Below are 13498 nucleotides of genomic sequence, written 5' to 3'. Positions count from 1 at the left end.
AAATTAAGCACATGTACTAGCATTAACAGGATCAGAACCTGAACTGATGTACTCTCAGTGGTGCTGTGTGCATGGTCTCTCAATGCCAAGATAGGCCATTCTGCTTCCACCACTTTTTCCTTTCAGCTGAATAACAAGGCTGAAAAATCCTAAATGTCTATAGGAATACTAAAAGCTACAGTAAATTGTTAATAATTTAGAGAGGTAATTTGCCTCCAAATGAATTGCACCTTTAAAACATTGTATGTTGTTTACCACAACTTTAAAATGTCTCTTTTTTTTTCTTCTCCGATGTCTTATCTCCTGCTGAATTGGGAAGGTGGACAAGATGGCCAGCCTCTACAACATACACGTCCGCACAGGGTGCTTCTGTAACACAGGAGCCTGCCAGATGCACTTGGGTATAAGCAATGAGGACATCCGAAGGCATCTGCAGGTTAGTTTCTGAATAAGATTACATGATGTATTTCCCATGGAAAACACCTATATTCACTGACCCAGGAGACATCTTCTGTCTATCAGTTCTGAGTTTCCTAAGGATGGGAGGTTTGAAGGGGAGAAGAAAATCTGGCTTTGTATCAAAAAAAAAAGTCACTAATTAGTTAAAAGCTAAAATAGGTGTACCACATCCTATGGTTTTGATTCTCTGTGACTTTAAGAATGAAGGTAAATTTGATTTGCTTTCTCTGATGTTCAACTCAATTGCCATGTTAAAGAACTAAGTGAACTGAAATTCAGTTCACTGAAACAGGGTATTGAAACAAAATCATTTGATGGACATAAAGCAATATATGCTTATTGGTTTTATTTAATTGGAAAATATGAAATTCTGTCTTCTTGTTCTGATTTGGAAATAGGTGAAATGCAGATTTCCTGCAGAATAGAAGTTTCTGGACAATTTATCTCATGTTGTTCCTTAAGTATCTTTAATTATACTTAATACTGTTCAAGTATTATATTGCTGTTGGATGTTATAGTTTAAAAGGCATACACAATTTGCACAGGAAACAATAAATGAGAATGCACAGTGAATCTCAGAAAGCGACATAAATTTAGATGACATCTACCTAGATTATTGGTGTGTTAGATAGTTAGAATAGGAATGTAAAGACTTTTTTCCAAATTACTGATATTTTCTATAAGTGGTCACTAAAAGATGTATAGCAGGATGTATTACAAGGAAATGGGGGAGGCTCCTTGTCTGTCCCACTTGTTAGAGTTTGAAATTAAAGTAAATTAATACAGAACAATCCAAAATTGTATTAAAGGTATTCTTCAAAAGATAAAAAATTATAATGGCTGTATTGGTATTATAGCTCACTTATAATTTCAAAGAGACTTTTAGAAACTTTTCCAAACAAGTTTATATGCCAGATTGATAGCACAAGTTCTTAAAGGGTGAGAGCTCCTTAATACCTCCTTAGCAAAATGGTGCTTTGATTTACAGTGGAAAGCTCCATGTCCGTAGTCTCCTCATGCATGATCTGTCTAAGAGGAAGACAGTGATACTTGAATTTCATAGGGGGAGCAGGTTCCCCAAAAGAAAGTAAAAAAATTTTTTTTTTTCTGAGAAAGTAAAAAAATTCTACCCTTTTCTATCAGTTTTGCCTTTTCCCAGCATGCTCACTGTTCTTTCTTCCCTGATGAAGATTTCCATGTATAAAATGCCTGTGAGAGAGGACATTCAGTCCTCAAGGGTCCCTGGAGAAGTGTGGTTATTTTTCCTAGGATTTTAGGTGGAAATTCAATTCACTTACTTGCACAGCAGGAACCTGTCTCCTCAGTTAATCAATCAGTACTTGGCAGAAGGGCTACATGGATATCAACAGATGCAACCTAATTTTGCAGATGTTACTTCTGCTTTATTGTCAAGAATAAAAAGTACATCACGCTGCATTAAAATATTTACTACTGTATTGCATGCTTTGACAAAGAGGGTAGTTCTTGTTTTACTTTTCCTCGCATAAATGGCATCTGTGTTCATTGAACTGTGAACATTTCTTGCTTAAAAAAAGCCTTCATGTAAATAATCTATTCACACTTCCATTTTTATGTAATAGAAACGCATAAATAAATGAAATTCTGAGAAAAAAGAAAAGGCAAAACTAACAAAACAAAAAAAAAAAAAGCTGCTGCACTTACAGGAATAAAGATGCTGACTTAGGACTAAATCTTGTGTCCATTGGTAATGTTAGATGGATGAGCAAAGTTCTCTAGCTTGTCTCGCTGGAGGTGAGTGGTAGAATTCACTGACTCACTTACTGAAGGAGAAACTTCTACCCTAAGGGAGAGCTTTCCAGAAAAATGGAGGGGTATCTATGTGGAAGTTACTATTAGGGTATTTACAGCATTTTTCAACAAAGATTTTTCATGAGCGGTGACTTGTGTTCTTCAATGAGGAAATGTTAGGGGGAGAGGAGGAAGGCCAGTTCCTTCTGTCCTGAAAGCAATGTGTTGACTGAATCAGCAAGACAGATTTCCTGCATATCCCAGTGGTGAGGGAAGTCACTTTGGATGCTAGAACTCTGGATTTTTCAAGTGTCTGTTTTGCTAATATTGCAGACCAGTTCTTGGCTGTATAGCTTCTTTGGACTATTTAACACAAGCCAAGAATAAGCCACTGACAGTATAAAATGGAACTGTTGTGACACCGAATATCAAGAAAACTGCCCCAGAAGAATCAGCAGTCTCATGGTTTGTTCACCTATCTGAATATAATATCCCAGTTTAAATCCCAGTGAACTAAGCAGATGAGACTGGAATATACCTGGAGACTGCTCTAGGTAGCAGGCCATCCTGGACCACACAAACTTTTCCTGTTTTTTGACTTGCTTTTGAGAAGTCACTCTTGCCTTTGGATAGAATAGGACAAGCATCTCAAAATTATCTTATTCGCAGTTTGAGTGAGTAATAAGATAGTTGGAATTTTTTTCTCCTTGTATCCATGAGTTAACTTTATACTTTAACTGTTTTCAAAACAGTTTTTTGGGTTAGAATTAAGAGACTTGTTAATAACTGGAAAATTAGAGGGCAACAAAGCAAAGTTTCTTATAATAACTCTCTGGTTTTCTTCCTATGTCAAACTAGGCTGGCCATGTCTGTGGAGATGACATAGACCTAGTTGATGGACGCCCCACTGGTTCCGTGAGGATATCCTTTGGCTACATGTCTTCTTTTGAAGATGCTCAGACTTTTTTGAAATTCATCATAGCCACCAGGCTCTCTAAGTCGGACACTGAGATTCCTTTCCAGTCCTCTCTTACAAAGCTGACAACAGAGTCTGTCCCAGGTGACCACTCTTCCTTTAACAATGCAGATAAATTGTCTCCAATACCACACGTCTTGGACAGAGAACTCAGGAGTCATTCCTCTGCAGCCAGGATGACTCCCGGCTGGCAGCCACCGGAGGCTGAGGCGGAAAGCATAAGGGCAGCTGTTTCGGAGACTGCAGTGCCAACATGTAGAAGAGGTGGCAAGCCCATCACTGTCACCAACATTTACCTCTACCCAATCAAATCCTGCTCTGCGTTTGAGGTATATGCTTTGAATAATTCTTAAATATTCATCTCAGCCTTGTGTTTTTCCTTACCCTTCTCAGACAGGTCAACCAGGAATAGCATGTGCATGAGATATTAGGAAGCCGTATGTGGATACCCATTTTTCCTTTTCTTCTGTTTCTAGGATCAAATCCTGCATACTAAGGTACTTTGAAGGATTTTCAGTTAGGCTGAATTTGCAGGATGCAAATGTCTTCTTCTGTCCCCTCCTCCACAACAGACACATTTGCACATAATATGCAGTCTTGAAGAAAATAGTTGGATTTGCAAAACTTGACTAAAATATAATCAAGTAATTAGTATGCTTTTACAGAATGACATGTGATGGACTTGTAGGCATTGAAGGGTAGGCAGCAATTGAGAAATAACTTGATTAACATGTTATAATTGAGAGGAGGCTGATTTACATTACAAAGAAATGTTATCATTAAAAATACATTTGCAACAGAAATATGACATTTAAGTGTTGCTGCACTATTTGAAAGTTCACTCTTTGAAGATTTTAATTGCTTTTTTACCAAGTTAATAATATTGTCACCTTAGCTGTGACTATTTTTTTTTTTAAATAATGCACGATGAAATATGTGTATGGCCCACACATGACCTAGAATGAGACTCTGCTTAGTACCATACTGGGAAGTGATTTAATGAATGTCAATATCAGTATAACTTTCCCTATGAAAACTTGCTGGTATAGGTCACTGTCTCACATCTGAGTGAAAATTGGGGTCAAATCCAGTGATAAATTACCTGCATTTAAAATATGGCATCTCTACTGATTTCATCATGATTTTTTTTCTTACTGCAAAAAGAGGCTGGGGAATTCAAGCAAAGACTGTTAAACGGTCAATGAAACACCCATATTTTAAAATTTGTTTGGGCTTTTGATGCCTTTAATTCAGAGGAACAATTCTGAGCATTAAATGAGACCTAAACAAACAATTTCCATGCCTTATTAACCTCCCACTAGATCAAACTGTTTAGAAAATCAAAGTATTCCTGCATTTCATGTGAAAATGTTTTAACCTTTTTTAAAGTGTTGCACTTGTTACAGGTGCATTACAAATGCTCACTACAGAAGCTGCTGAAATACGTTGTAGAGCTTTCTGGGGCCATTTGGGGTTAAGTGCTATTTTTAATGTGCAGGCTGGTATTGTGTGATACACACCACAATGTTCAGTGCTAGGAAGGCTTTGAAGTGATTGTGCCCAGGAGCAGGTAAGACGTACCTCAGCGTGAAAGACAGCTAATGTTTCCCCACAAGCTGAACCAGGTTTCTTCTCTTCAAGCTCTGTGGGGGGAAACAACCATAGGTGATCAATTCATACAAACCTGGTACTCCCTGGCAGACAGAACTGCAATTTTATGTGGAGGTGGAAAATCTCTATTCCTCATGAATGCTTCTTGTGCCAGGCATGTGTTAACAGACACAGCATGAAAGCAGGGTTCATCATACCTCAACTTACCCCCCCAAAGTTAGATAATATTCTGTAAGCAGTAAGAGATAGATACCTCCTAATTCATCTTATCATAAAACAGACATCTGCTGTAGGAAAAAATGAGTTGTTCCTAGATATTTCTGTCTCTTTCCATTGACTACAGGAGAAATCCAAAGCAACTTGTATTAGACAGCTAACACTAGCTGATTTGAATAGCTAAAAAATACAGATATTAGAATTGCAGCTTGTTAAGGGTTAGGGCTGGGTCAGCCACTAGACAAATGACAGATGCTCTCTATTATTCCCTCTCCCTTCCCAAAGGGGAAGGAAAGGGAATATGGGAAAGAGACTTATGCATTAGAGAAGAAAACTAAAACAGCTTTAATGAAAATGATGATGATCAAAGGCAGAATGGATGGAGTCCTCCTCGGACACCAGCCATTGAAGAAGAGGGCTTGACCTTCGTGATCCCTTAGCTTTGTACTGAATATGACATATATGGGATAGAACACCTCACTGGTCAGTTTAGGGTCACTGCCCTATCTGCTCCTCCCTGAAGGTGCAGCCTTTTATGTTCTGCACCCTCAACACAGGGCAAAAGGTTTAGCAGTGACCCTGGTTTCTATAAGAGCAAGTATAAGCAAGAGCCTTCCTGCACACAAGTCCTTGGTCATAGGTCTAAACATGAAGCATTATCACTGCTAGAAACAGACACTGCCTGCAAAAATATGCTGCTAACTTCAGAAAGTGCAGTTAGTTAGAAGAGACTTGGCTGAAAATTAAAATCACTGAACAAATTTGGTTCTGTTCTAGCTCAAACAAGGACACAACTGCATTAAGAAGTTTAGTTTTGCATGCTTAGAATCATTTGTGAAGTCTGCTGTATTCTGGTTTGATTTTTTTTTGTAACAAAGTATCAAGCACATTAAAACCCACTAAGGTAAGCACTGTCAGAGCCTGTACAGCGAGTACATTACTATATGGTGTTGGAAATTACTGGAGGTTCGCTATCAATATAATGTAATTCTTCTCCTCCTCTTCTCAAAGAACATTTTTTGTGCATTTCCACTTTGTTCCTAGAAGACACATGAGTACTTGTGAAAGAACAGAAGTTGACCTACTAGATATGATGAAAAAGGACTTTCATTGCCTAAGGAGAGCAGGCCAGGAGATGAAGCAAAAAGATTGATTCATTTTCGTCATTTTCAGTACTGAAGTAAATCCCCAAAGAAAATGTGTTTGCTTTCATGATCTTCTTCCTGTCCACTAGGCATTCTTCAGGTTTTTGTTCCCAAAGGTGTCAGTGACACATCTAGACATGTTTTATGTTTATAACCAGCCTGAGAAAGATCTGTTGATCTCATTGTCTGCCTACAGAAGAGGTGCACATGGCAACTTACAAGCCACCATTTCTAATGAGCTTTAAAAATCACTTAATCCCATTCTAAATTTGTCTGGTCTCTTCCCAATGTCTAAAAGTAGAATAGAAAGCCAGTGCTGCACATCACCCCCCACAGATCTATATATATCACTTTGAAAAGGGAAAATAAGCCATGCATCATGGCACTGGACTGTCAAGCAAGACATGCTACAGAAATCTCATCACAATTAGATGGAATTGACTCCTGAAAATCATTTTGCCTTTTAAAATATTGATTAAACCCTAATTTCTAGGCTTTATTATTAAAAGATTGAATCCCATAGAAAAGTATTCCTTTGCAAGTCTCTTAGTGGTCTTTGTCATACAGACCTTACACTTAACATTGTATTATCTTCTTAATTTTAAACTCATGAACTTCTGAAGTAATAATTATGGAGCTTGTAATTTCTTCTTTTAGTGATCTTCAGTTAGAAGCTAGGGATTAAATTCAGCTTCAAGTTTTTAGTCTAAATTACCTCTAGATGCTTTGTAGTTGTTGGAGAGTTAGAAAAATATTTCCCTTTTTAACTAGTTGTAAGGTAACTCTAAGCTAGTTGGTGTGAAAGGATGAAAGTGGTTTAGATATTGAGCAGCAATAGATTCACTCATTTTGTACTTGGATACTTGAGATCAGAATCTCATGGATCTGTAAGTTCAAGTGCAGGCCTCCAGCTGGTACGGTAGGTCAGGCCTTCAGCATGTGTAGTAAATGGGCTTTATTGTTAGTACATGATGGCTTGCATTTGTCTAAAATTATGTGCAGTGGAAAATTCCAGCTAACCTTGTGTGCAGGACCCAGCCCGTCTGCCAGTGACGTCTGCCTGCTGACTTACTGGATGCAGGAGAGAGGAGCTGATTAGTGGAGGGAGGACAAGCTTGATAACGATCCGAGTACAAACTCACAGCTGTTTTATCTCCTCTTTAGGGCTGCATGATCTCCTCCCCTCCTAAATTCTGGTTTCTCTGCTCTGTTCTAAGTGGTTTAGTGTGGGAGGTGCTTGACCTCTAGGGAGAACGAGAGTGCAGAGTGCTTTGGCAGCTGGGGGGATGAAGCTTGACATGATCACCAGGGCACTGCAGGTCAGTTAGTTCCTGCATGTGCATTTTATAAAGTGTTCCTGGCCACAGGACAGTTTCTCTTCAGTGTTCTTCCATGGGGGTTTGTACACAAGGCACAGGAAGCAGAGGACAGAATATTCTAACTCAGCTTCTTAAATGTGCTTTTTTTTCCCCCTACATTTATGTTATTAAATGGAGAGAAGCAGAGAAGAAAGGTAACTTCTATCCTAGCTCACTTTTTTTATTCTTTTCCAACATAAAAAAACATTTTAAACTTGCATTGTTAAACATGAAAATCTCTCGTGTCAATGAATTTTGCATAATTACATAATGCAGTGTGCCCAGTGAAAAAGGTTAGGACTTTAAACATTAATAACTTTATTATTCATGCAGTAGATTTCAGAGTATAAAAATTACATCTCAACACAGAAGACAAATTAGCTTTTCATTTAAAATACAATGCAAATTGCTAGTGATCAGTGGATAAATTATATGTACGACCACAAAGATTTTTAAACTTGCATAATTTAAAGCCTGTTCAGTGATTTCTTTCATGTGTTGGAAAATTGTGTTAGCCTTCATGATGATATTACTGTGAACTATGGAAAAACGCAGCCCAAAATGTTTTAAAGAAAATTGTAAAGAAAACAAAAAGCATGTTCTTGCAATTAGTATTTTTATGTTACAAAAGGGAAAATGGACTGAAAAAATAGGCTACTACCATGTACTGCCTGTACTGTGCAATGTACTTTCCTTATGATAGGTAAAGGAGACCTTATGTTGTATGCTCTATTGCTCTCTACAACTACCTAAAAGGAGGTTGTAGTAAGGCTGCTGTTGGTCTGTTCTCCCAAATTACTGATGATGGGACAAGAGGAAATGGCCTCAAGTTGCACCAGGGGAGGTTTGATTGGATATTAGGAAGAATTTCTTCAGTGAGAAAGTGGTTAGACACTGGAACGGGCTGCCCATGGAGGTGGTGGAGTCACCATCCCTGGAGGTGTTCAAAAAACGCGTGGATGTGGCACTTGAGGCTATGGTCTAGTGGTTAGGGAAATGTTGGGAGGAAGGTTGGACTTGATGATCCTAGAGGTCCTTTCCAACCATAGTGATTCTATGATTAGCATACCTGCCATGCTGGGAATAAAGGTGTATGCTAGCATCTATCAGTAAAATCATGGTGTCCCTGATTTTTTTCTGTTCTCCCCCTTCTACTTTGCCTCAATAGTCAGGGATGGCCAGACAACCTCAGATAATCAAATTAGAAGCTACATAATACAGTATTGCTTACTGCACTGTAACAACTAACCTGTTTTTACTTGACTTTGCAGGAAGTTTCACTGGTTGCTTTGCTTCACTGTATTTGTTGCCTGAATATAGGTATTTAATGACATCTGAGTGCCCTGACTGACCTCCTGCTGCTGGTCCACCAGGTTGTGGATCATCTTTGTGGCCCTTGTTTTTTTCTGCTAACCTTGGGCAGACATATCTCTCAGAGGTAATCCAAGGGAGCCAAATTGAACCACTTCTCTCATGTCTCAAATAAAAGCAGAGCAGGGAGAATTTCCTTGAAGTTCTCTAATTCAATTCCTTGCAATCATTTAACATTCTTTTAGCCTTGAAATAATGGTGGGAAATGGTCTACACAGGTCGCATGCCTAAGTACAAAGACTAGAAATGTGCATGTTCTTCCGTGCTCATCTCCAGTATCAGTATTAGCAAAAAACCAGCTTTGACTCTTTCATGATCACCTGTGACTCTCTGTCCAAGGTAGGTTACACACTTATTTTTTCATTGCAACTTTATTTATTAGGATCCTAACATATGCAGTACAGTAAGTTGAAAGGAGCAGGGCATTGACAGGGTACAGGGAACATCTGTGAGAGGATACAGACTCACTGCTGGGCACGTGTATGTGGGATTCTTGTTAAAATGGCAAATACCCAGAGGAAGGGGGAAAATAAGCTGAGGACTTGTAGTCAAGTGTTGCATCTCAGAGTGGGGCATGGAGTTACTTGCCATTATTTTGGACCTACCCAGGGGTGTTTTGAATGGAAGGTGTTAGTTATATCCAAGTATTTCCTACCTAGTTAGCTGAGCTTTCCCAACAATGCCTATCAGCATGTAAGAATTAGCTGAAGCTCTGATTAAAGAGATGTTTTGTTTTGCTCATAAAACCTCTTACCTTCAGTGAAGAGTAAGGAAACACTTAAGTTAGTTCCTGAGTAAGATTGGTGTCCTGAAGCAGAATCCAAACAACAGAAAGTTACAGTAGGGAGCTAGCAATTCTTGTCTTTGTGCTCCTTTTCTATTTTTCTGCTCTTTTAGTTTATTCTGTTCATTACGTCTTGCAAAACCTGTAAAGATCTGTTGGATCCATGGAAGGATTTATTACCAATGAGTGATCTTTTTTTTCTGGAAGGGAGATTTGTAGCAGGAAATGCTTGCAGCTCTCAGATGATCAGCAACATTTTGTAATTTATTTATTTATTAATTATTTTAATTATGAAAAAAAAAAAAAATCCAACAACAACTGGCCTCTCCAAAGAATGATTTCCAACAAGAAGAAAATCTGTTCTACAGCTGATATTGCAGTCTTTGGGCTATGATTCCTGTCCTACAAAGAAAGGAGAAGGTTCATATCATTTAGGTGCGGACAGTTTGAGGTGCTGGGACAACATGGTTTCAGATGACATTGTCAGACCCAAAGTTTCCATTTTTGACTGAATTTTTCATCCACACTCACTTAAAAAACTGCCAAAGAATATTATAAATCAATTAGATTGATAAAATACATTTCTTATATTTCATTTTTTTCCATGTATTTCCTGTACTCAATACAGTTGATAGGACTGTGGACTGTGGACAAAATTTAGAGTTCAGCTTTAATGCTTGAAGTTTTCCATTGCAGAGTGCCTGCCCCCAGTTTTCCTTAGGCAGGCTGTCAGTGGCAAGCTGCTGTTGCAAGCTCCTATAAAACCTGGAAAAGTTTCTAAAAATGGTTGGTTGTGATTCTGTGAAGTTTTGGATAGAGCACATGCCAAACAGAAATGTGATTTTTAATTAATCTACCCAGTACTTCCGGCCATGCTTTTCTTCAGAGCATCAGACTGTGGCTAACAGTTCTTTTTCTCAATAATTTTGCTAAAGTCTTTTGCTAGATAATTTATGTGGGCTTCATTAATATTCTTTACAAAAATTCAACAAAGTTCAGCTGTAGTTAACTTTTCTCCACACTCAGCTGTGACTAGAAAGCATACATGAGTTGAAGCAATATGTTTAAATGCCCAGCTTTATGTTAAAAGAATGGTATTAATGTTTTAACATTCTCAAGGAGAAAGCAGTTATTAATATCACCCAAAGGCATTAGTAAAATTGTTCTCTTTTTAGATTTCAAGATTACCATCTGTGTAGCATCAGTAACAGCTGTTCTTTTCACCAGAAAAATGTACACGAAAGCAAGGACAATATGCTTGTATAGGCTATTGAATGTAAAAGTGTTATAGAAGTAATGGAAGAACAGATAGCTAAGAGGACAATGTGCTGTATTGTAAGGGGAGCTGTAGAAACTATTATGCTCCTAGCTAAACCAGAAACCTCAGTGGTGGAGGCTTTCTCAAACTGATTAATTGATAAAGTGGTTCCAGTTTTATGAAAAATATGGCCATTTATTCAGAATTTTGAATTCTGAATTTCACATTTTTCTTGCTTTTTGGTTCATTGGTTTTGCCTTAATTCATACAACTTCCATGTAATGTCCATTCTTTGTAAATTAAAAGAAAATTGTTAGAGGCAGAAAAATTCTGGAGATGGACGAATATAAAACTGAAAGCAGTTTTCAGAGTGTTTCAGAGGTTATTTACTCTATTCTCATAGCTCTGTTTTATCAAAATGTATGATAATATGGAACAAATGATAGTAACTCCATTTGGTTTTGTCAGCTTTGTGCAGTGATATCTTTATCTTTGATTTGCAATTAGTTTGTCTTATTAAATGCTGTTTTCCTGATTTCAAAGTATTTCATTAATGGTTTATTTTCTCTCTCTTTTCAGCATGAACCTATTAATGCAACTAACATTTTCTAAACCTCGTATCCCCTCCTGATGTTTTTCCAGGTTACAGAATGGCCAGTGGGGAACCAGGGTTTGCTGTATGACCGTAACTGGATGGTTGTAAACCAGAATGGAGTCTGCATGACTCAGAAACAGGAGCCAAGATTGTGTCTTGTAAATCCCTCAATTGATCTGAAGAAAAAGGTTATGGTCATCCAGGCAGAAGGTACCAAATACCCTTTTCTCCCCTTCATTATTCATGTCAAACTTCTAGACAGAGACATCTGCATGCACCCACCAAACTACTGAATGCTGTGTGTACTTACTGACTTCAGGGACAAAGTCTGCTACCAGCTGTGGGCAAAGAAAGCTGAGACTGTAAAATACAGTCCCAGGTACTTTCCTGATTTGTTGTTGGGATGGGCAGAGAGTAGACAGTGACTCCCTGTATGCAATCATGAAGTGGACGCTCCAGGAAGGAGTAATGAATTTACTGACTAGTCTATCTCTCCACATCATGAGGTCTGTCAGCCTGAAGGGACTGTTACTAATGCAAAGGTAAAGGAATGGAGTCTAACATGAATACCCTTGGCCAAAGACCTTCCCATTTTATAACTCTTACCCTCCTTCCAGCTGTGGGACTAGAAGTGTGGAGTCTTCAGTTTATGAATTAAATTAGTAAGAATTAAAATAAGGATTAAAGTAAGATATTATTTAGCCAAGTACTCACACTAGCAGGCAAATATTTCATGATATTTGGGCTTCTCAGGGTTCATCAAAATTCTTTTTGTTCTCTGCTGACGGGGAAAGAAAAGAAGAAAAAACTTGAGGAAAGATTATGGAAAGACCTTTGCTACCTGAGGGTCGAAAATATTTATTTTGCTAACAGTGCTGTAAGCACTCAATGCTGGAACAGCATTCCACAAAAGTCATTTTGTGTATTCCACAAAACTCATTATTAATGTCTGAATAGTTCATTATTTCCTTGGGGTCTAACGTTTACTCAGCCTGTATATCTTAACCATTAATAATATATGTGCCCACATTTTCAGCAGCTAGAGCAAAACAAAGGAACCTATATTCAGATTTTTCACCCTTTTTTAGAAATCTTTATGAGTGGATATGTAACTGCAGTCTCCTTTCTGTTTGTGCATTCTGTTGTTGTCCTCTCCACTTGTCCGAGAACTCTGCATAAAACTGACCAACTGATTTCTTTTGTGTGGAATAGGTTTGTCAGATTTGTGTACTTCCACTAGTCTTGTGTGATTTTGTGTGTGTTTCTGATCCGAAACACAATCTAGTCTCTTCTTAGGGATTCCAGATTGGCTCATTGGCACAAATGCTGTGTTTTCCACTTTTTCCTTTGTAATCTTTCTTTGCAAAGGTATTGTTACATTATGTCAGTTCTCTGTGAAGTACTTTGAGCCTCAAATTTTTGTAGTATGGTCACATAGACACCTCTCTCACACAACTTTAAAATTACCAAGTGCTTCGGAACTATTTTCTAGAAATTCAGCTCCTTTCCATCAGTCTTCCTTTCTGTTGGTACCTCTTCCTTGCAGATACCACATGTGAAGTCATGTCCAAGCCTTCTCCATTTATCATTCATATTTTCAGAGGTTCGGCTTTGTTGGACCTTTTGATTGCTTCATTCTGCACTTCTAAGTATGTTCTTGATATTTTTCCCTCCTAGTACCACATTGTTCAGACAAGTGCATATCCATTAGTATGTTTGCTTGTCAATAATAGCTGCACTGACATACTTCAGAGAGCCAGGAAGAAGTTTCCTCAGACAAAAATGACAGCCAAGGAACTCATTTCTCACTGAGCTCTACAATCTCCTGCCATAGTTAGTGCCAGGGTGAAATTCACCTTTAAATCCTACATTTTGCATTATATTGATTTTGGAGTTCTCACTGTCATTCACTTTCCTTCCTACAAAAGTGAGAACTGTTTCCATGCAGAAGTGAT

General features: G+C 38.1%; 1 protein-coding gene across 1 annotated transcript in view; it reads left to right on the top strand.

Annotated features, from left to right (window-relative positions):
- Positions 1–319: 319 nt before the first annotated feature.
- The window catches only part of MOCOS (molybdenum cofactor sulfurase), a gene marked incomplete at its 5' end in the record, with an annotated part of 36373 nt that continues 23194 nt past the window's right edge, over positions 320–13498 (top strand). Inside the window, 3 exons of the mRNA XM_008947271.1 lie at positions 320–436; positions 3088–3534; positions 11591–11753. Of these exons, the coding sequence (XP_008945519.1) occupies positions 320–436; positions 3088–3534; positions 11591–11753 (727 nt within the window). The remainder of the gene's footprint in view (positions 437–3087; positions 3535–11590; positions 11754–13498) is intronic.

Source organism: Merops nubicus, unplaced genomic scaffold, assembly GCF_000691845.1.
Source record: "Merops nubicus isolate BGI_N331 unplaced genomic scaffold, ASM69184v1 scaffold16559, whole genome shotgun sequence".
Taxonomy (NCBI): Eukaryota; Metazoa; Chordata; class Aves; order Coraciiformes; family Meropidae; genus Merops; species Merops nubicus.
The sequence above is the reverse complement of the archived record's forward strand: the minus strand, read 5'-3'. Positions and strand labels throughout refer to the sequence as shown.